The sequence below is a fragment of the Acanthochromis polyacanthus genome, chromosome 11, assembly GCF_021347895.1.
Source record: "Acanthochromis polyacanthus isolate Apoly-LR-REF ecotype Palm Island chromosome 11, KAUST_Apoly_ChrSc, whole genome shotgun sequence".
NCBI lineage: Eukaryota > Metazoa > Chordata > Actinopteri > Pomacentridae > Acanthochromis > Acanthochromis polyacanthus.
In genome coordinates, this window is record NC_067123.1 from 12,444,001 (window position 1) to 12,466,859 (window position 22,859).

The 22,859-nt window shown below is 37.5% G+C and overlaps 1 protein-coding gene across 1 annotated transcript; it reads left to right on the plus strand.

Annotated features, from left to right (window-relative positions):
• Nucleotides 1–2,703: 2,703 nt before the first annotated feature.
• Nucleotides 2,704–13,447, plus strand: LOC110962804 (DEP domain-containing mTOR-interacting protein-like). Its single transcript, XM_022210837.2, has 5 exons — nucleotides 2,704–3,164; nucleotides 6,969–7,133; nucleotides 7,549–7,619; nucleotides 8,243–8,347; nucleotides 11,047–13,447. The coding sequence occupies exons 1-5, from the start codon at nucleotides 3,146–3,148 to the stop codon at nucleotides 11,173–11,175; spliced, it is 489 nt and encodes a 162-aa protein (XP_022066529.1). The 5' UTR covers nucleotides 2,704–3,145; the 3' UTR covers nucleotides 11,176–13,447.
• The last annotated feature ends 9,412 nt before the right edge of the window (nucleotides 13,448–22,859 follow it).

Here is a 22,859-nt window from a genome sequence, read left to right on the forward strand (position 1 = left end):
CAAAGGGAAGAGTACTGGGGACAAAACTATGATCATGTATGTAGGATCCGACAATATAGGAGAAAAAGCAAAGTACTGGGACTTTCATGTTGTTCAATTTGACATCCATTCTTTATTTGCATGATTTGCGCTTGCAGAAACTGTGAAGCCTTTCTTGCTACAGTAAAGAGCAATATATTTAGCTTTACAAGCTAGTTTTATAGTCTCATTTAACAATATTTGCCTCATTTATCTGACTGCATGTAGACCGAAACTTAATTATGGTTTTGTTTGTCTTTCCATGCAGCTAACTCTGCCGTAGATGTTACAGAACAGAGTGACAAAGAGGTCAAGAAACTGCAATAAATCACATAACATGCTGCAAATGTACTGGATCACTTTATATTCTGAAGTCCATTGAATAATATTTAGAGGGTCAAGCCTTGAAACTCTCTGAAACCTGAGCAGTTTCTAGCCATGTGTTGCTTCTGTCACATTTTTCCTCACCGTGGGCTCATTTTTCACTGTAATATAAAGACTAGTACCTCTATGGAAACACAACAACCAAGGCTAGAAGTAGAGACAACCAAGAAATATCCAATCTGCAAAATGAAAAAAGTTATAGTGCCATAAATTGTTACAAAAAGGCACTTCTTTGATACCCCCCCCCCCCCCCCCCCCCCCGTAAAAAATTGCACAAACCTGAAACCAACAATTTTCCAAAGTCCTCAATGGTGTCCCCAGTGTTGGAGGAAAATTATGGCTCTTTAACAGCTCAAATTTTTTCCATTTTTCTCTCGTTCTTGCCCCTACCTGTCTCTACACAGCCTGCAGTTCAGCTGAGTAGTCCCTGTATTTTTGTTTCGCAATGTGACTGTTAGTTGGATTAGGTTCATTTTGTCGTTGTATACTATACAATAGTTTTACTTATTTAAACCGACAAATCAAAAAGAGTTGTTTTTACCTTGCTGACATGTTTCGACAGCTTCTGCTGTCTTCCTCAGAGCGTCATCTGACGTTTGGTGACGTGTCCTTTTTATCACGTGGTCGGCTTGACAGATCCGTCAGAATCTGTCAACACCGACCACGCCTCCCGCCGTCCGGTGGTCTCCGGAGGACGGTATCCCAGGTATGCGAAAGGATGTAGGCCCCCTCGACCCGGTTCATAGTGTGGCCCGCCCGCTTCCTGATCTCGATAGCTTCCTTGATCCATCGTCTTTGTTTGTTAGTCTCCGAAGTTATGATCCTCCACCCGTCCCAGTCCATAACGTGGTTCTCTCTTCTGCAATGATCCGTGATGGCTGATTTTTTATGACGGATCTGTCAAGCTGACCACGTGATAAAAAGGACACATCACCAAGCGTCAGATGACGCTCTGAGGAAGACAGCAGAAGCTGTCGAAACATGTCAGCAAGGTACAAACAACTCTTTTTGATTTGTCGGTTTAAATAAGAAAAACTATTGTATAATGTGACTGTTGTTTGCAGCTGAGTCACTAATGACTTTTCAGCAGCAACAAAAAGCACAGAATTTTAGTTTTTTACAGAATCTGGTAAAGGCAAATGATTTATTTATTTGTTTTTACCAAATTTTAAATGAGATGTGTAAAATGAAATGATTTTGTTGAAATATCACAAGACTTGTATCTGGTTAATTTGCAGTTCAGCTCAAAAGTCATTTTTGTCATGTGACTGTTGGTAACAGTTGAGTTACTAATCTGTTTTTGTTTGTGCTGAGGACCACAGCATATTTCATTTTTTTACAAAATGTGGTTCAAGCAAACAGTATATTTTTTAGTGAATTCTCAATTAAAGACATGTAAAATAAAATGATTTTGATAAAATCTATTTCTTTAAAGCTCAGATTTGGATCATTTTCCAAGTGGAACTGCACATCAAATGGGATAGAAAAATGGTTGAAAATTTCTCCAGGTGATTTTTTTTTTTAACATACCCTGACTTTTAAACCCACTAACCGAAGTGAGATGTAGCTCTGTCTGCACTCGCCTCCCTGTTCTGTTCTGTCTGATGGAAATCTCCACTACTTTTGCCTTTCATCCTGATTCTCCTCCATCCATTACAGCAGAAATGATCGCTGTGTTTCCCCTTCTCATCTCCAGCTGCAGCCTCCTACAGTCTGCATGGCAACCGAGCAGCAATTTCCTTTAGGCCTTTCCACATCCTCCTGCTTTCTAACCAGAGCTGCCAAACTCTCTTTTTACAAAGGCACGTTCTAAAGTTCCACGGTGCCAGATACTATTATGCAGAAATCCACCAGTCAGACTTATCAGCAGGAATCAGAAACCAGCAGAGCGAAAGGTTAAACAGATATCATTCGGTTTTCACAGAAACACACACTTCTGATTAAGAGTTGCTGCTGAGGAAATGATTTTGCAACCTGGAAAACTGCCTCTTTTTTCTCCTCTTGAGAGGATTACAGCAGAATTTATAAAGTAATTGCAATTTTGATACTGCATCTCCATCTCTGACCTGATTTTTTAAAATTCTTTTTGTACCATTTGGTCTTTATTTAATGCTTTATGATAATTTTGTTTTGATCTCAAAGGACATCCTGCCTATTGCTGATTTGAAGTTTTATTTCAAGGATTAAATCATTTATAATGCAATGCATGTGAGAAGCTTGTAGCTTTTGTTGAGAACTTTGTAACTGTATGAAATAATTCTCTTCTGCACAGCAAATCATAATAATTCTCTCCAAACCTCACATGCAGCAGCTTCACATTTGGGCCAGGAAGAAAAAAATAAAGTTCTTTACAATTTTGTACTGATACCAACATGATGTTAAATTTTGAGGGTCATTTACCAACATTAATATTATTTAAGAGATGAAGATTTCTGCTTGCAGCTTGTCTCCTCCTCCCTGCTGCTGACGGTCAGTTTGTTTGTTCAGGGGTTTAATATTTAGCTCGCTCACATGCATTTTTTTCCGACCAGTTGACTACCCTCGCTTTCAGATCTGTAAACACATCGGCAGGTTTTAACTTACATCCTGACTGAGGAAACTTTGGGAAGCTGTCGTCCAGCCGGAGCCATCCGATGCCTGAGGACTGACTGTTTTGTATGAAGTTTTAAAGCTCTCCTTCCTGGATTCATCCTTTTCGGCTCTTTTTTCTGAGTGACTGGATTGAAAAAATAACTGAGGAGAGATGGGACCTCGTACTGCAGGTAAGAAACTGCTCAGATTTTTTCTGAATACTGGCAATGTGAGAAGAAACAAGGAGTACGGTGACTTTAAAGTGACTTTCAAAGGCTTTTAAATGGTTATTTATCACATTAGTTTTCCATTTTTCAAGGATCATGTCATTTCTTATCAGTAGTGACAATATGCTGCCTGGTCTTCCTGCACTGATAGCCACTCCTGATGCATAATTTTATCCTGAGTCAGAGAATAAAGAGCAATTTTCCTGGTTAAATTTTACTGTATTAGTTATATAGGTGAAGCATTACTACTGATGGAGTCATTTGAGTTTCATTCCAAGCAAACCAAACACTGCTCCCTCACAAAAAAACTGCTTCTAAATGGTGCATTTATGGTAATATGATAAATGATATTTTAGTTTGTTGTGTCTAAAATAAGTTTACATGTGATAATTACAAAGTAATAGTGATGCTTACTGATATAATCATCATGCAGCATAAAATAGACACAAATGAAGTCGGTTATGGCACTCGTTTAGAAAGAAAACTGTATATTTACAAAAAATTACATTGTGAAAAGAATTTGCAAAACACAAAGTGATGTGTTTGTGAACTAACAACCAAATGTGACCACAGAAACCTAACTTTTAAAGAATGACTCACTGCTACATTTCAGTGAATTATTTTCAGAGAAAAGTTAAAAATGAGTTGGTATCTATGGAAAACAATGACTAAATCAGATCTGGGTAAATAATAATTGTGAAATGTGTATATTTACGTCACTACAAGAGGAAGTAATGAGTAAATTGAGGTCATGACATGTTTCATCAAGAAATAAACAAACGAATTTTATGGTTTTACTGTCATTTTATTGTCTGAGTGTCTTCCCTGTTGTGATTCACTGACCCACTTTAAAATGTGAAGATCAGAGCGAACACTGAAATATGATAACATAGAATACACTGAAACCTTTGCCACAGAAAAGTAGGAAGCATTGCCTGATTTACTGCAAACCTTAACAGTGGCTGGTTAAAGAGATTCATCTGCTTCATCATCCATCATGTTAGAGTGACTTGTTTAAATCTTTACTCTAAATTAAGATTTTTGGCATTTTTGTCTTTGTTAAGTCTGCAGTTAAAAAGAAAGTGTTGCAAACTGAGTGTCCCACGGGAGATTCAGACTGAGGTTATTAGGCACACAGTAAACAATTTTTTAAAAATCTGTAATTTTACTCAATTTTAACTTTGTTTTACAGGATTTTTCATTTTTTTAAATGCAAAAATATAAATGCAAATGCAAAAACAGACTGAATTTACACATTTTACTTTTAGACAAGATTATTTTATTTTTAACTTTTATTATTTTAATGACATAAAACATATTTGCAAATTTATCATAATTTAAAACATGTTTTCTTTTTTCCACTCATATCTGTTATATTCAAGTTTAACATTGTAAATATATTTCTACAATTAGATACTATCAATGGCCTTTAACAAGAACATTAAAACAAAACAAAACAAAAAATACACTCGTCTCAGCACTGTTCCTTCTTTTCCAGCATAATGGAAACCATCATCTTTAATAGTTTTCACAGATATGTTAAAGGAATGTCAAAGACAGAGACATAAAGACTTCCTGTGTTCTCCTAACTGATGTGTTGCAGTCTCATTACAGATATTAGTTTTATTACAAAAAGAAAGCTTAAACTGTTGTGTATTTGACAGTATAATCTTTGTTTTTACATCATTTCATTGCATTTGCTTTTGAGAATAGTTACCAGGTTTTTTCCCTCCACAGGCTCCATCATACTCCAAGTTGCTGTAGCTATTCAAATCATTTATGTGGAAAAGTCCTGCACTGCAACTAATGTTCAGTGTGAGAGATTTGGGAGATCTATGAGCAGAAATACAACATTCAAAATAAGAATAGGAGTGTTTCCGTTGCTTTAGATTTAGTTCTTTAAAACTACAGAAGGAGAAAGTGGTCTTCTGCAGAGCCTACCATGTTGCACAGCCATATTTCTACAGTAGCCCAGATGGGACAAACTAAACACTGGCTTCAGAAGGGGACTTTTGCCCTTTTTTTTTAGGTGCCAGTTGTAGCTCTATTGTCATTATACTGAGGTCAAACAGCAATATTATGAAATTTGGATAGTGCTCCGGAGGCACAAAAACTGTTGGGACAATATAAGAAGAACAATCAAAACATTGCAATTAAATAAAGTACGATCTAAAAATAATAGAAGATGAAAAGTGCAAATGCATCAGACAGACTGCAGCAGTAGTTGAAACAGTGGGTCACAGTTTTCAAGGCACACAGGTTAGACTTAGCAGTAAGTCGACTTTAAGTGAGTTAGGGTGGGAAGCTTAATTGGAGTTTTTTCAGTTTTGTCTTTCATGATTTCATTTTCCTATATCATCTGCCAGAGGGAAGTAGTTGGAAGCGGTGGTAGCTTTAATGTGAAGAGTGTCAGATTATGCTCTCAGCCCTGTAGTTTTGTCCCAGTTTAGTTTATTCATTTATTTTTGCAGGAGCAGTGCACAAATAAAGGTAATCGCAGCAGAATTAGCAGCTAATTTGTATCTGTTCCAGAAAAAAGAGAACGTCCACAGAGCAATAAATACAGAAAATATAACAATGCAAAACTTAAATTCCTTGATGCCTGAAACTGGTCAGTGAAATGGGGGTTACTCAGCTGGTTGCATCTTCACCATTAGATGCTACTGTTCTAATAATATTGTCAATATAATAATCATTTAGTTCTGTGTTTACTCTAAATAAAACTAGGTTTGTGGAGCTTTAAACAGAGGGACTTATTCTCCGTGATTTGAAACAAAGTTTGGCCCAAAGATTCTCTAAGGTCTGGGTTGATGAGTTGTTGTTGCTGTTATTATACTACTTCCTCAAGCACTCGGAGTACCCTCTACCATATGCAGTAGCGGCGCGTCCGTGTATTCTATGCATGTACACAACTGCCAAGAACAAGCACTTCTGATCTTATAGTGTTCCTCGGTTGCATGCAGACGTCTCCAGAGGGATCCATCTGGACTCTTGCAAACTTTGCTGAACTCTGGCGTAGAAGCATAAAGTCAGACATTGGCTCATGTATCCTGGACCAGAATTTATTTTTATTTTTTTTTAAAAGGTGCCTTCTACAAGAAAATTCATCCTGGAGCATCCATTTCCATACAGCTACATAAACCCTGAGCAAAGAAAGCCACACGAACACATCCTCCAGCGAGGCCAATTTGCTACTTCACAGTTTTAACAAACGATTATATAGATTCAAGTCAAAATGTAGTGGGTTCTCCCTTTGCTAATGATCCACCTTTCCACCAAGTTTCATGAAATTCAGTTTGGTGGTTTTGGTGTAATCTTGCAGACAGATGCTAGTCACATACCTGTCTAGGCGAAATTACTGTAAAGCACGGAACTTCGGAAACAGCAGCATCTCTGGAGCTCATCAGAGGGGCATTTAGACCTATCAGAGGGATGGCGATTGGCATTTGTGGGGCTCATTTGTCTATTTTAGAGCAAAAATAGCACTGTCAACCCCTCTTCTCACCAAAAAACATCTCTGTTTGTTTTTCTGATAGCTCCTATTTCAAGAAGCATCCTGTCTTATCAGGGCAAGTCTTAACGGAATCCTTGGAATTTGGATCTAAGGAGTTTTCAATTATTCAGAGTTTTCAGCAGTTTTTTTTTTGTTTTGTTTTGTTTTTTTGCCTTGGGTCAATGTATTCCACTGAGGGAGCGTTTGAATTGAAATACAATATATATATGGGATAAAATCAGCATTGTAGTCATGAAAACATCTGTTTTCTTCAGTTGCTCCTTCTAAGGACGTAAAGCCGGTCCCAGGTGGAGGATGTGGAGGTCAGGGTGGAGCTCGACTGAGGAGCAGCAGTGATGGAAGCAGATACAGCTGGAGAGGAACCGGCATTCCCAGCTCATCCTCTTCCTCCTCTCTAGTGCTCTCCAACCCCAAATCAGGTAAAAGAGCTTGTTTAGGAGACAATTCTTAGGTGTTTTCAGTGTTTGATTGCAGTAAAAGTCAGGACAAAGACCAAGGCAGCCTGGACGGACAGGAAGAATTAAATGTGATGCACCGAGCTGAGATGACAATCATTTTGAATTGAATTTAATGAACTGAGCAACAATGTTCCCTCCTTCCCACTATTTGATGTAGATAATTATATTAAATCTCCAAATTAAGTCAGAATTTGTTGCATTTTAAGATATTTTTTAATGTTAAAGTCAAAATCACAAGTATGTAATATTTTATTTTCTTATTTATTTTCCAAAAAAGTCTCTCATTGGTGATAAACTGCGCATTTCTGCTTTCTTTTCCATTGTTAAAAGCATCCCAGTTATAGTCATAGTCTTGACATTCATACTTTTCTTTTAGTCCTGAAAAGACCAGTGAGCACAGAAGAGCTGCAACGACCAGGATCACCATACATCAAGAAAACCTTTACAGTACGTCAGCAATTCAACATTTTACACACAGTAAAGCTTTTTTATTATTATTAAAGTTGGAGTAAGCTGTTTCTAATAACGTTTGCTAATATTTGAACTCAACAGCCTAAAAAACAAAACTTCTTTATTAGTGCACCTTCAAGAGCCTCATGACACAAATTAATGGATGCATTGCCATGGAAACAAGACACAAAACTGAGCTAGCTGGCCTAAAAATATGAAAAAAGCAATATTCCTGCCTAATATGCATAGAAATGGATAGCCCTTTCTCATAGTTGCAGCAAGAACAAAAATTATAATATAAAATGTCATCAACTGTGACCACTACATTGTCTTAAATGTAACCTTATTTTTATCTCATTCATTGTCTATGTAAGAAACCTTCCAGTGCATTCTCGTAGCATCATGACACATTTTGAGAGATGTGTGTGTCTTGGTTCTTTTGGTGCCTCATTTGCAAAAAACTAATCTCTGCAAATCAGGAGCATCCAGCTGCCACTCGCCATCACAAAGGCCTAAATAACCCACTACATCAAGATCTATTATCTTTTTCTTAGTTTCTGTGTGGTTTTTTGCCATTGTTGCTCCAGATAAATGTCTAACTGACACCTGTGCATCTGCAGATTGTGGGTGATGCAGTCGGTTGGGGGTTTGTGATCAGAGGAAACAGACCATGTCACATCCAGGCTGTGGAGCCCTGTGGTCCAGCTGCTGCTGCAGGGATAAAGGTAGGTACAGTTAGTAAATCACTTTATTTATCCACTTAGAAGAGGTTCAATAGGATTTTGAGACTTCCAGTGTAGAGAAAATAGCTGTTTTTTGTTGTGTTCTTACTTTTGTTTTTCTGCTGCTGTCATGTGACCAAAAAAATCTGTTACTTTACGTTTAATCCTCTAAACTCCAGGCACTTCTGTGTTTTTTTTTTTTTTTATCTCACCTTTTTTTTTTACTCACTGTGGGCTCATTTTTCATTGCATTATAAAGCATCTCCATGGAAAGAGCACAACCATGACCATGAAGTAGAGAGAACTCAAAAATGTCTTCTGTGCAGCATCATTCAGCTATAATGCCATTAATAGTGGAATAAATATGAATTTCTTTAATTATTTAGTCCACAAAAATTTAAAAAACTTCAAATCGCCATTCACAATATTTTTCTAAGTGGGCACAGGTGTTATCAGTACTGAGGGAGAAAACGTGGCTCTACATACTATACATATTTTACTTAATTTTCTTTTTTGTGCAATTTTACATTCCCTTTAAGCTCAACATTTTTCACACTATTCTGCACATTAACTCCAGAGAAATGTTTCACCATGCCAAATGTATCTTCCAAAAACTTCTCTGTATTCCATTTTTGAGACATGCCACATTTGTTTTATTGATCAACTATGTTTTATTTTGGTTGTGGTGGCTCTAATATTTTTTTCAATACTTGACTCTATCTTCTATGTGTACCTACACACGTGGACAAAATTGTTGGTACCCCTCAGTTAAAGAAGGAAAAACCCACAATTCTCACTGAAATCACTTGAAACTCACAAAAGTAACAATAAATAAAAATTTATTGAAAATTAAATAATCAAAAACAGCCATTACTTTTGAATTGTTGATTAACATAATTATTTAAAAAAACAAACTAATGAAACAGGCCTGGACAAAAATGATGGTACCTCTATAAAAGATTGAAAACTATTTGACCAGAGTGACATGATTAACTCAGGTGTGTCATTTAATTGACATCACAGGTGTTTCCAAACTCATAATCAGTCAGTCTGCCTATTTAAAGGGAGACAAGTAGTCACCCTGCTGTTTGGTGAAAAGGTGTGTACCACACTGAACATGGACAACAGAAAGCGAAGGAGAGAATTGTCCCAGGACATCCGAAAAAAAATTATAGACAAACATCTTAAAGGTAAAGGCTATAAGACCATCTCTAAACAGCTTGAAGTTCCTGTGACAACAGTGGCTCATATTATTCAGAAGTTCAAGACCCACGGGACAGTAGCCAACCTCCCTGGACGTGGCCGCAAGAGGAAAATTGATGACAAATTGAAGAGACGGATCGTTCGAATTGTATCCGAAGAGCCCAGAGCAACCTCCAAAGAAATTAAAGGTGAACTCCAAGGCCAAGGTACATCAGTGTCAGATCGCACCATTCGTCATTGTTTGAGCCAAAGTGGACTTCATGGGAGACGACCAAGGAGGACACCACTGCTAAAAAAAACTCATAAAAAAGCGAGACTGGAATTTGCAAAAATGCATGTTGACAAGCCACAAAGCTTCTGGGAGAATGTCCTTTGGACAGATGAGACCAAACTGGAGCTTTTTGGTAAGGCACATCAACTCTATGTTCATAGACTCAAAAACCAAGCATACGAAGAAAAGAACACTGTCCCTACGGTGAAACATGGAGGAGGCTCAGTAATGTTTTGGGGCTGCTTTGCTGCATCTGGCACAGGGTGTCTTGAAAGTGTGCAAGGTACGATGAAATCTGAAGACTATCAAGGCATTCTGGAGAGAAATGTGCTGCCTAGTGTCAGAAAGCTTGGTCTCAGTCGCAGGTCATGGGTCTTCCAACAGGACAACGATCCAAAACACACAGCCAAAAACACCCAAGAATGGCTGAGAGAAAAGCGTTGGACTATTCTAAAGTGGCCTTCTATGAGCCCAGATCTGAATCCCATTGAACATATGTGGAAGGAGCTGAAACATGCCATTTGGAGAAGACACCCATCAAACCTGAGACAACTGGAGCTGTTTGCTCATGAGGAGTGGGCCAAAATACCTGTTGACAGCTGCAGAACGCTCATTGACAAATACAGAAATCGTTTAATTGCAGTGATTGCCTCAAAAGGTTGTGCAACAAAATATTAAGTTATGGGTACCATCATTTTTGTCCAGCCCTATTTCATTAGTTTGTTTTTTTAAATAATTATGTTAATCAACAATTCAAAAGTGATGGCTGTTTTTGATTATTTAATTTTCAATAAATTTTTATTTATTGTTACTTTTGTGAGTTTCAAGTGATTTCAGTGAGAATTGTGGGTTTTTCCTTCTTTAACTGAGGGGTACCAACAATTTTGTCCACGTGTGTATAGCCTGCAATGCAATCAAATAGTCCTTGAATTTTTGTAGCATTTGTTGCTTTTTATGGAATGTGGTGCAATAAGGTCATTTTTGATGGTTTTTTTTTTTGTTTTTGTTTATACATGATTAGTTAGTTTAGACCCAGCTATTCTATCTGTATCAGTTTCTGGTTTTGATAAATGGTGTAATTTGGACAATTCTTTAAAGATAATATACATTTTGATCCTAGACGTGATTTCTGAGTACAGAAGGTTAAGGCCGAACAATCTGAAAATGTGTCTTTTTTCCATCTTTTCCCCTCATCTCAATTTAGTTATGTGCTTTTCCTTACTTACAGGTTCGCCAATTTGTAGTTTCAGTTAACAGTGTCAATGTTCTTAACCTGGACTACCGCACCGTCAGCCACCTGATCCTCAGAGGACCCCGAACCATCGTGATGGAAGTTATGGAGGAGACTGAACAGTGAGGAAACCCTACATGTGTCGAGGTTTTTCTCAAAGGACTGTAAAGACACAGTAAGGAAACAGGAGATCACACTGTTGGCAATTATCCTTCTGTTTTAAAATTGTTCTTGAAATGACGAGTTGTTGACTGAAGGCATCTAGAGTCAGGGTTGTCTCTCAGAAATGGACTAAAGGTAGAATTTGTTAATGATGTGTGGAAACCCAGTAGTCTTGTTTATGTGCGTAAGAGGCAGATCAGTAAACTGCATGAAGACAGCACTGGTTGGTTGAATTCAGAGAACAACCCTCTTGATGTCCTGGTGAAGTCTTCTCCTCTCTAACGTCACCATCAGTAATGTCATATCCATCATAAATGCATCAAACGTACAATTTTCTGTTTTCTTTGTGCTCATATAACTGCAGCTCCATGAGTAATTACTATGAAAATATTCGATGCTACTCTGCAAATAAACAGAAAGGCTAAAAGGCCTAGTTACGTGACCTGTTCTTTAAACAGCTGTACCACTGATCAAGTTTTTCAATTTATGCAAGTCCTACATTAAAGCTTTGCATGTTGATTCAAAGAACACTTTTTAAATAAGTATATGATATCACCAAATGTGTCTAACAGAAAAGAAGTCCTCCTAAATAATGTACATTTATCTATATTAAAGTGCTGAAAGTGCTTGTTTTAAAGTGTTTGCAGTTACACCTGCACCATGTTTTTCTAGAGAGTAAAGAGAGATTAATGGGTTAGCAGGTATGTCAGAATTTTTAGTGTCACCAAGGTGGCGTTTACCTGCTAGATCAACATGGTAACAGATGCTGCAGAGCTAACCTGGTTATGTTTCAGATTTAAACTGGTTCCTGGTGATTCTTTATGAGTGAAACAGATAGTCAGCAGAGGTAATACAGCATATCTGAAAACCTGTTGATCTGTGTTGCTATGGGAAACTGACATGCATTCAGTTGGTGATGCAGAAATATGTTTTTATGTTTTAGTCTTGATTTGCCTTCCAGACCATTGTACACTGTTGGTACTGCGGCAGATAGGATACAATAGAAATTTATTTTGTTTTTTAGTATTTATTACAGAGGTTATTCAATTAATAATGTTAATTTCACTTTAATTTGTCCAAAAATTTAAGTGATATCCTGTAGAGTCAGAGCTACATGCACTTAAATACAGTTTTATGTTTGAATGACTGAAGTTCAACAGCTCTAAAATGAATATATTAACACATGATTAAAAGTTTTCCTGTCTTGCATCATCTGCAGTGGCAGCAGCTTTCATCAATTTTTATATTACTTGTTGCTCTCCATTGAAACAGAATGTTGACTGAAGTCGACAGCACATGATTGGTCCATTTTGTGCAGAAGAAGAGTCACATGATGCATTAATACTCTTTTATAGGAAAAGAGTTAACAATGAAAGTTGTAGACCACCATTGTGATACTTGTCATGCCTGACTGGAGGTTTTAGGTTTTGTTAAGCCGGCTAACACAAAGAAAGTCTGGATTTGTTGAGCCTGCTTCATGGTTCATGCCTCTGAAGGTGATCATGATGTTGATATCGTTCCCACCTGGTGTTGTTTTCTTCACTGCTTTGGACTTATCACCCTGTGTGCCCCTTCACTGCCTCATGTGCACACAAACACTTTACCTGCATCCATCACATGAGCGTTCACACCTACACATGCCTGGAAACACAATCCCCTCCAGCTCCTCTATTCACTGTTTACCTTTCCATCCACTGATTCCAGGAAAGTGTGAGGAAGATCAGCAGCTTAGACAGACTGCAGCTCGAGTACTTTGTTTTTGAGCCTCTCTTTAGCGTCTCTTTTTCTTTTTAATAGCTTGTTTTAAAATGTGCTTGAGAGTATGTGTCTCAGCAGGCGGCGTTTTGCTCTCTGCAGGGTGATTCTCAGCTGCATCTGTAATGCTGGTTTTTCATACAGGCGTTTAGAAGAGTTATACTTTTAAAATATAGAGGATTTTTAAAAAAACACTAAATATGAAAAGCATGTTTTTCTTCCCTTAAAGTGCAATACAGAATTCCAAGCAGACAATAAGCTGATTACAGGCTTATCGCAGGTATTTAAAACTTTAATTTCAATTTTAGATGGATTATTCTTATTTATAATCCCGTTTTAATTACTTGCTTAAAGGTAATCTCTTTCATTCTTTAACTCCTTCACCTGTAATTATTTGTATTTGTTTTGATTGTGATCCTACTGAAAGTTGCATTTCTTATGTTAAATAAAATAAGATGCAAATAAAGTCTTGATTGATCAACTACTGGCTGTTTTTTCTTCTTTTCTAGTTAAAACTGCTCAAACCGTTGTCAGTAGATGTGGACTGTGCAGAAATCAAAGGTATATTCAGGTAGACAGTTTCAAAATGTGATGTTTTTCCAGAGTCAGATCTCTTATTGTTTCAGATTCCACCGGATAGAAACCAGAGGATTCTGATTTTGCTTAATTTTATAGGTAGAAATTCTGAATCTTTTGGTGATTTGACTGAAAAAAACCATTTTAAGTAATTTCAAGACTAAAAAGTTCTCCTGAAGTGACTGTAGAATACTGGAGAACAATAATATAGTACCCCAATTATACGCATATGCAAAGACACGTTAACATACAGTAATAATTTGTATTTAATTGATGGTTCAGGAAACCCTCACATTTTTACTGCAATATAAAATCCTGCACCTTTATGATACCAGCACCACCATGAAAACCAAGAAACAGTAAGGTGAATTTCTTTGATAATTTATTTTGCAAAAATTGAATCGATATTTACAACCTTTTTTCCCTACATGTGTTACCAGTGCAGATGCTTTTATTCAAAACGATGTACATCTGACAGCAGATACTTCAGCCGAAAACTGCCACAATTTTTGATTTTGTGATTGTCAATCAAAGCTGAGTCACTAATCATGGTTCATGGTTGTGCCGAGCATTGCAGGATTCTTAATTTTTACAGAAATGGTTCATGTTTGTCCATTTTTTAAATGCAACATGCAGAGTAAAGGGATTCTGTTGACATTTTGTGATTTTGAGCTTAGATTTGTTTTTCCTGATGAAACAACAATGAGTTGTTCAAGGACTGTAGAAAAGACTATTTCAGAGGGTTCAGAAAGCAGCAAAAGAGAAAATTCTCTGAAATAATGTGCTTGATTTGCCCCCAAAATTATCCTGAATAAAAAACATATGCTGAAAATAAAAGTGTACCAACTGCAACAGATTAGATGCTGACTGTTAATGAGATTACATATGATGAAAATAACATGTAAGAAGACTGAAGTAATCGATTAAGATTCCTGCTGTAGGTGTGTAAACTTCATTCAGTCCCTTTTCCAGTGTGGAGACAGAAGGATCCAGCTGCTACTGCTTAAATACAGTCAGGAAAGGAAACTGATGCTCTACATTTGCGAGTCTGAAGAGTTGTATGTGAATTGAGTTTCACTGAACTCTAGTAGGGCTGCACAGTGACGTAGTGGTTAGCACTTTTGCCTTACAGCAAGAAGGTCCCCACTTCAAGTCCCGGCCTTGGCCTGCATGGGATCCTTCTGCATGGAGTTTGCATGTTCTCCCTGTGCATGCGTAGGTTTTCTCCAGGTGCTCCGGATTCCTCTCACAGTCCAAAAATATGCTGAGGTTAATTGGCTATTCTAAATTGTCCGTAGGTGTGAATGTGAGTGTGATTGTTTGTCTGTATATGTTGCCCTGCGACAGACTGGCGACCTGTCCAGGGTGTCCCCTGCCTTCGCCCGAGTCAGCTGAGATAGGCTCCAGCACCCCCCCGCGACCCTAGTGAGGATAAAGAGGTGTATAGAGAATGGATGGATGGAAGGATGAACTCGAGTGGGCTTTGGGCCTCTGGCCATTGATGCTGCAGTTTGCTGTTTGACCTGCTGGTGACAGCACCTGAATGTATCACTGAAGGGTTTCTGATGCTCACACTGACCCAGTCGAGCATTGTCTCTGCTCTGAATGACTTTTTATTTTTCTTTCTGCATTTCACTCTTAAAATATAAAGATCTAAATAAAGATCAGGACAAAGTACTGGCCTTAGAGTCTACATATTTATCCTGTTTTTTTATCAGAGAGATTACTTTTTTATTCCCCAAGGTTTTTTTTAATTGTGTTTTTTTAGCTATACTATGTTGATGAATGGTGGAACATTGAACACGTTCTGTCTTTTGTTTTCTTTGTTTGTCACTCGCGCAAGCACCTGCCTGTCAGATTCAATGTCTGCTTTGTAATACAATGCCAAATGCAATCATTTTTCTGTAAAACTAAACTACCCACAGGTAAAACTGAAGTGACCTTGAACCTTGAAACATAAGTGGATGAGTTTGAATGATGTGAACACTTGCAGCTTTATGGAAATTCAGTACTGATTTTCTGGTGTGCAACTTTGATGCTCATATTGTGGATATCTTTTCTGCTTTTAAAATGTTTGCACATTTTGCACGAATAAAAATAATGCGCATCTGTTGCCTCTGTTTAGGTCAGCAAAAACAACCACATAACAAGAATTACATAAAACAACACAATACAAAAACAAAGCATCAGTGAGGATCAGTGCATTAGAATCTGTACAAGGTAATCATTGGTGGAGACTTCAGCTAAAACTGGAGGCTGATTTGAAACACTACACATCCCTTTTAGATTCTAATATTTGCGTGTATGAAACCACATTGCTTAACTGTGACCAAGGATTGTCTTTCTGAAGTGCAGTCACTTGTAGAAGATGCTTTGTTCAAACTGATGCTTCTATTGCTTGGATCCTCTAAAGGATCTTAAGATTATGAATAATTTTGCCACATGTGCTTTTCAAATTGTGTCAATGGCATACCGTACCGTGAATTCTTCTCATTGAAAAGAAAGATATAATTCCACTGAAACTTGGTGTACTCTTTTTTTGCTGCTGCACATGATTTAGGATCTGACTTGCTGAAGTTACTGATGTGAGTGTTCAGCAAAAGATCTACATGGGTTGATGAAAAGGTTGTGAGACTACACCTAAAAAATCAAAATCTGTACCCGATTTAAATTTGTACAACATAATTTTTGAAGCACAGTCCTTGTGCAGTGATACAGTGTTTCCACTTCTCCTGCACTGGAAGCGTCCCATGAGCTAAACATGCTAAACATCATCTGTGATCTGAACCTATTTCACTGTGTCAAATCAATGACCCTTCAACTTGAATTTCACTCAAATTATTATTTTTTCTCATGAAGGTCAAATGTAAACACTAATTCACAATTATTTGCTGTTCTAATCATGGAAATGGGAATGTGCATCAAAAAATGTATCAAATTACAGATGTTTCTTTGACAGAACAAATTACCCCTGCTTCTGCATTTTACATTGGTTTCCTGTGAAATTTAGAATTTCTTCATTTTGCCACCAGTTCATTAAATAAAAAACTTTTATGATCTATTTGTTTTTCCAGTGCAAAAATAAATTTGATGACACCTTTTCTTTTCTTGCTCAAATAACCCTCTGAAATATTTTCAGTTTATTTGTTTAGTCTTTGTACAGCTTCCTAAAGTAATAGCTTTTTATAGTCTTTTTAAAGACTTTGATCCCTGCTCCTGTCTCTCTTTTTTGTCTGTCATTATGTTGCGTTTCATAGTGTGATTTATTCTTTGTTTGTTTCCTTTGTTTTTGTTGAACATTGAAGCTGTGTGATATTCGAAGGGTTTGGAAGCAGAGTGGTCCCACTTTCTTTAGTTTTTGGGAAAAATGGGTTTAGTGTTTTCAAGAATGGTCTAACATTCGAAGCGCCACTGTAACCCCACTGTGTCGGGTTGTGGTTTAGACCCTATACCCCTATATGACAGAAATGATGTAAAATTCCATTTGGATTTTTTGTAGGTTTGACCAACCTGCTTCTAACGTTCTCATCTATGAAAAAACTTCACTTTATTTCAGAATAATGTCCAGAAATGTGTGCCAGTGTTTGGGCCATCACTGAACTCTTGAACTTGGCTTCCCCCTGCAACTTTCATAACTTTCTAAGGAAATAACATATCTTTACACACATGCAGACATTCTCACTCGTCAACACACAGATTAATGGTTATAGCTGGTTTATGGAGAAAGTCATGTGTGAGGCTCGAGAAGGTAAACTGCTGGAAAAGAAAAAGAGAAAGAGGTGATGCTACAGCAGGTCAAGTGGACAAGAGGATGGCACATGTTGCTTCACTGTCAGCTAACTTTCACCGCTGAAAATGTGCTGACAGTTTGTTTGTCTCTGCTGCTCATCATCTCTTTGCTCCTCACCAATCGCACTTTCTCTCCCTCAATAATCACATCCTCCAGTCTCGGTGATTAGTAGGACGGAGCAGCATTCCTGAAGATTCCAGGGGATTTTGGAGAATTCCAGGTGAGCTTGTAGAAACACATTCGACATGAACACAGACCGACTACGGAGAAGAGTGAAGGGGTTTTGCTGCAGATTTGGCTTAATCATTTGAAAATACAGTTACTTGGGCCTCTATACAGGGTTGTCAAACTCATTTTAGTTCAGGGAGGGTGTTAGTCAGTATCACTTTCCTTACCCTTTGCAGGATAATTCAGGTCCAGCTCTCAGTCTAAGGGGTCAGATTCTAGCTGCCTAATAGAATTTACCTAGCAGGTTTCAGCAGAATGTTTAAGCTGGAGTTGAGGAGCACTCGCCTAGGTTCTTACTGTCCACTTCCAAACGTCTTACCCCTCTTACTTTAATAGATAATTCCTCTAAGTAGCCTCAGTAGCAGTGTTTTTATCTATCAGTCACGTTTGTTAATGACAACTTTCCTCTTATAACTGCTTGCACTTGGTGATCTTCATAGGTTAGTTTTAGAGGTTTGGAACAATAACCTCAGGGACAACATTTAAATATATTGTTGGACTAAAGTAACCTTTAAGAACCTTTAGATCTGATGCACACAATCAGCTTAACTTTTTATTAGTATGCGGAGTAGGTGAATGTTAAGAAATCCATAAATCTTCTCTTTAAATGCAATATAGTTTTTTGTTGAATAATATTAGCAGGGGCATAGCAACAGCTCATGATTGAATAATGCAATTAATCATAATCAATTACAACTAAACCTCTATGAAATGAGCGTTTCTAAGAATATTTTCTCTAATTGTATAATTTAGAGGTGAGAGAGGACAGACCGCTCAGCCTTAGCTGTCACGCCCGGTCTTAACCTGCGTCTGGTGGAACACCTTAGAGGATCTGGAAACTCTGTACAAAGTCCCTTTTGGTCCAAAAAGTGTCCTTCCTCAGCAGGGGGAGCGGAAAGGTCTCAAAAGCCAATCTTGGTCATGCGATTGTCCTCAGTGGAAGAAGCTGGAACAGCAGTGAAAAAGTCCCTAGGTGTCGTCAGGTTAGCGAGTGGCTGTTAGGATGAGAGCAGCTCCTTGTTGCTGCCTTCTGGGGTGTGGTGGATTTCTCTTTTCTCCTCTCAGTAGACTCGCAGACCCATCGGTGCTCTCCCTTCAGCAGAGCTTGGTCTTCTTCTTTTGAACAAAGTCAGAACAACTGTTTCATCCAACAATGTCCTCAAAGAACTCGACAGCCAAAGTCCAACGATCTCCTCAACGAATTGTGGACGACGACGGTCTCCGATGATATCCAATGATCTTCGACGATCTCCGAAGCAACTCCTTGGCCGCTCCAGAAGAAAACCCCGAATACAGTGTCTCTGTCTCTCTCTTTTATACTCTTATCCTCTAATGGGCTTGACACATGGGGAGCGACAGTTAAGGGGGAAATGCGAAAGTCACCGCAACAGGAGATAAATTCAACACATGGTGCGCGATACTTGACAGCGGCAGGCAATGGCGACACACGGTGTGCTGTGCAAAAGCACAGATTGCTTGTCTCCCTCACTTCTTTTGGCTGTGAAATTGGAGGGATTTTTTACTTTGTCAAAGATTTTCATGACAGAAAAATATAAAGATGATGAGCCAGAAGATATTGCTTGATTTAGCCGAAATTTTACTATTGACATTGGCTTATAAAAGATAAGGGAAAAAGATAAGGTCATTAAGGGAAGGATCATAAAGAATCAGAAAATGAATCACGGTGAAAATAATTTGCTTCTCCATGTTGAAAAGGCGACCTGTCCTGGGTGTCCCCTGCCTTCGCCTGAGTCAGCTGGGATAGGCTCCAGCACCCCCCGCGACCCTAATGAGGATAAAGCGGTGTATAGAGGATGGATGGATGGATGGATGTTGAAAAGGGCTGAAAACAATGGTTGAAAACCGGAGCGGACCATTAATGTATAGGAGCAGACTGTGCTGTGTAACATGCTGTAAGCTCATTGGTCAGTGAGTGAAACCCTCGCTGATTGGTTGAAGCTCCAGGTGACAGCGACAAAAGTTGAAGATTTTTCAACTTTCTTGTATCATGTTGCAAGCCAGCGGGTACACATCTACGTGAACGTGCGCGAAATTTCACATGCACGAATGTCGCCGTCACGTTGTTGGGAGGAGGGAAAGCGATGTTTGTCTCATCGCACAACAGCCATAGAAAATGAATGGAGCTCGACTGTTGTTGCCTCTCGTGTGTCAAGCCCATAACACACACACACAGAGATTATTTTTACGCTTAGTTTCCTAACTCCTATGGCTTCCACACACATTTACTCATTTAGCAAATACACCTAGTGGCACACTTATTACCATAATTCAGTAACTAACACATACACGTTACACACATATCACTATGATTCAGTAACTAACACATACACATCATTCATGAGCATCTCATAACCATATTTGGAACTGTGCATGCACTTCCTCGGTGGCCAGGAACTCTCCTAGCATTGACTAATCCTTTAGTTCCGCTTTTTTGTAAGTGTGCAATTTAGAATAGGCTACTTCTCCTCATACACAGTGTTTTTACTAAGAATCACTTCTTTTAATCACCACATCTTAGCATTATCATATTACTCATTTTAAATCATTCTATTCATTTTCCTAATAAAACATACATAGTTTTGCTTAAGGAACATGTTCAATGCAGGAATTTTAATGTTTTTAGCAGCTTTTTGCTGGAGTAAAGAACAGCAGTGAATCGATGAGAAATCTTTATAGTCCACAATCAAAGTTAGTGTCATTGTAAACCTTTAAACTCACAAGACAACTAAAGAAAAGGCCACAACCAGTACAAGACATCGCAGACTACATTGGAAACCAGTAGAAAAGCTCCTGACAGAAATCACAATAATTTAGAAATACAAAACCTCCACCAAGCAGCCTGTGAGAGGAATAATGAGTTCTAATAATTCCTAATGTTTTTTAATCTAATGGAAATCATCCTGGTCCTTCTGGTGCTTTCTGCAAAGGTCAAGCTTTGATCTATTATTGATTTTTCTAAATAAATTCACTCTCATAATGAAGAGAAAATGCAAATCAGTGGACAGGGGAAGGTTAGAGGAGGGTTTTCAAGCAGAGACATCATCATGCAAATTGGGTTTAACAGAACTGCTTTGACAGAAGTGACAGCTTTACTGCCATTCTTTCAAAAAATACATCCCGAGATACCAAATTACGTTTGAAAATGGCAAGTAAAATTAAGAGGCTTTGGATCCCAGGGAGAGAAAAAAACACATCAAAAGCTCTGTAGATGACAGATTATTGTACTTCCTGCTCAGATCCTGACAGACTTGTTGACAGCTCACAGCGATGGAGATGAAAATGTTGCTTGGCTTGGAGGTTTCAGCTCTAAAACTGAATTTCAAGAACGATTTTGGTCACTGCGACTTCAACGTCAGCTCGCTGTGCTGTGATTGTGGCGGACGGCTGGGTAGATGGAATGTAAACAAGTTGGCTGCCGCAATGAGTGCGTTGAATTCAAAAGAGCTGAGAGGGAAATGCGACGCAGAAAAGTGAAATAAACATCAACCAAGGTGCCTTTAAGCAACACTGTGGTTGTAATGGGCAGCTTCCAGTTGGGTTTCTGACTGAATGGCTGGTTAACCATCTCCAGACTGTCTGCTTTCTCAAGTAAAGCATCTAATCTGCTTTTACTGTTAGTCAGTGAGTCTAAGATCTTCTTGCAAACTGTGGTAGGCAAAGAACTTGAATCCTTTACACTGTAAAAAACCAACATTGAAATAAGGGTGAAAAATCTGATAAAAATGAAATCATTTTCCATAATTTACACACATTTTCAAGCCATAACTTTATCACTGTTTTCTACTCTCGAATAAATAGAAAATAATTTTGTTGTCAGTAAAATGCACTTATCACTTAAAATGATGTGGTGTTAAATTTTGATATTTTTGTTTGTTATTTAAAAAAATTTGAAAGAAACTGTCAAACAAAATTGAAAAAAAATGAATAAATAAAACTTCTGTAAAATTATAGATTCAATTTCCTTAATTTTTTTTTTTGGGGGGGGAGGAGTTATGGTTATTTCCATTAACACACGTTTAAAAATATTTTTACTTTAATGATCTATTTTTTCAATTGTATTAAATTCATATTATACAGGAAATATCGTTTTCAGTTAAATATTTGGTATTTGTTTTTTTTAACAGTATTAATGCAAAGTTAAAAAACAAAACAAAAGGGATAACTAAAAAAAACTGGCTAAAACTACTTTTTTCAACGTGGAACAGTAAAATAAAAAGATCAATATTTTACAAATATTTACAGTTATTTTAATAATTTTATTGTTTTTCTTCTTTGTAATGTTTCAATCTTCCAGCTTTCCACCGATTTTAATGTATTTTTTCATGTACCTTCGCTGTCTGTTTTTTTTTTAAAAATCTGCTATCTTTTTTAAAATAAAAACAGGATTTAAATTATTTTACTGCATATTTAGGCCACTTGACTTCTGTTTTCAGTGTTTCTCCTCAGACTCATGGATTCGAGAACTGGGCTCTGTTCTGGATGCTCAGAACATCCAGAACTGATCTTTTTCTCTGGTTCTGTTCTTTGTTTTAGTAGAAAACTGTTCTCAAGTTCTTCTGCTGCAAATGGAAAGAATCTCTGAGTTTAAAATAAACCCTGAATTCATTAGGTGAAACAGCAAACATTATTTGTGATACTTTTAACCAGGTAAATTAACAATATCTCACACAAATCCACTTCCTCAGTTGAAAAGCAGGACTTTGGGAGGAAAAATTTGTGTAATTCTATGTTTTCTTCACTTTTCATTTTAAGAAATTAAAGAAGAAAAAAAAAAATCAATGCAGCCTTAATTTGTAAAACTGTGCTGTCAGTGCTGCGGCTGTGCTGCCTCCTGCTGCCAGAACCAAGAACCATCCACCTGTAGCACCAGGAAACACGTCAGTGCAATCTTGAGACTTAGACTTAATGACCATCAGTAATGAAAAAGGGTTTTAAGAGCAACACTTAAAGAACAAAAAAGATTTAACTCATGACAAACTTTTAAACTTTGCTTGTAGTGCCTTAACTCTAGCAGCAGCACAAACCTGCAAATTGCATCAAAGATGGAAAGTGGAATGGATGAATTGATTCATTTTCATGGATTGCTTTCCTCTCATTTAGAAGAGTTTTTTTGTAACAAAAAAACAACAACCTTGATTTATGCTTTGAAATTACTGATCTTTTCCTTTAATTTAGCAGATTTTGTTTTATAGATGATTTTATTAATTCATTCTATTTTATTTTGTTGAACATTACATTGCATTTACATATTTTACAATACATTGTGAAACACATGAAA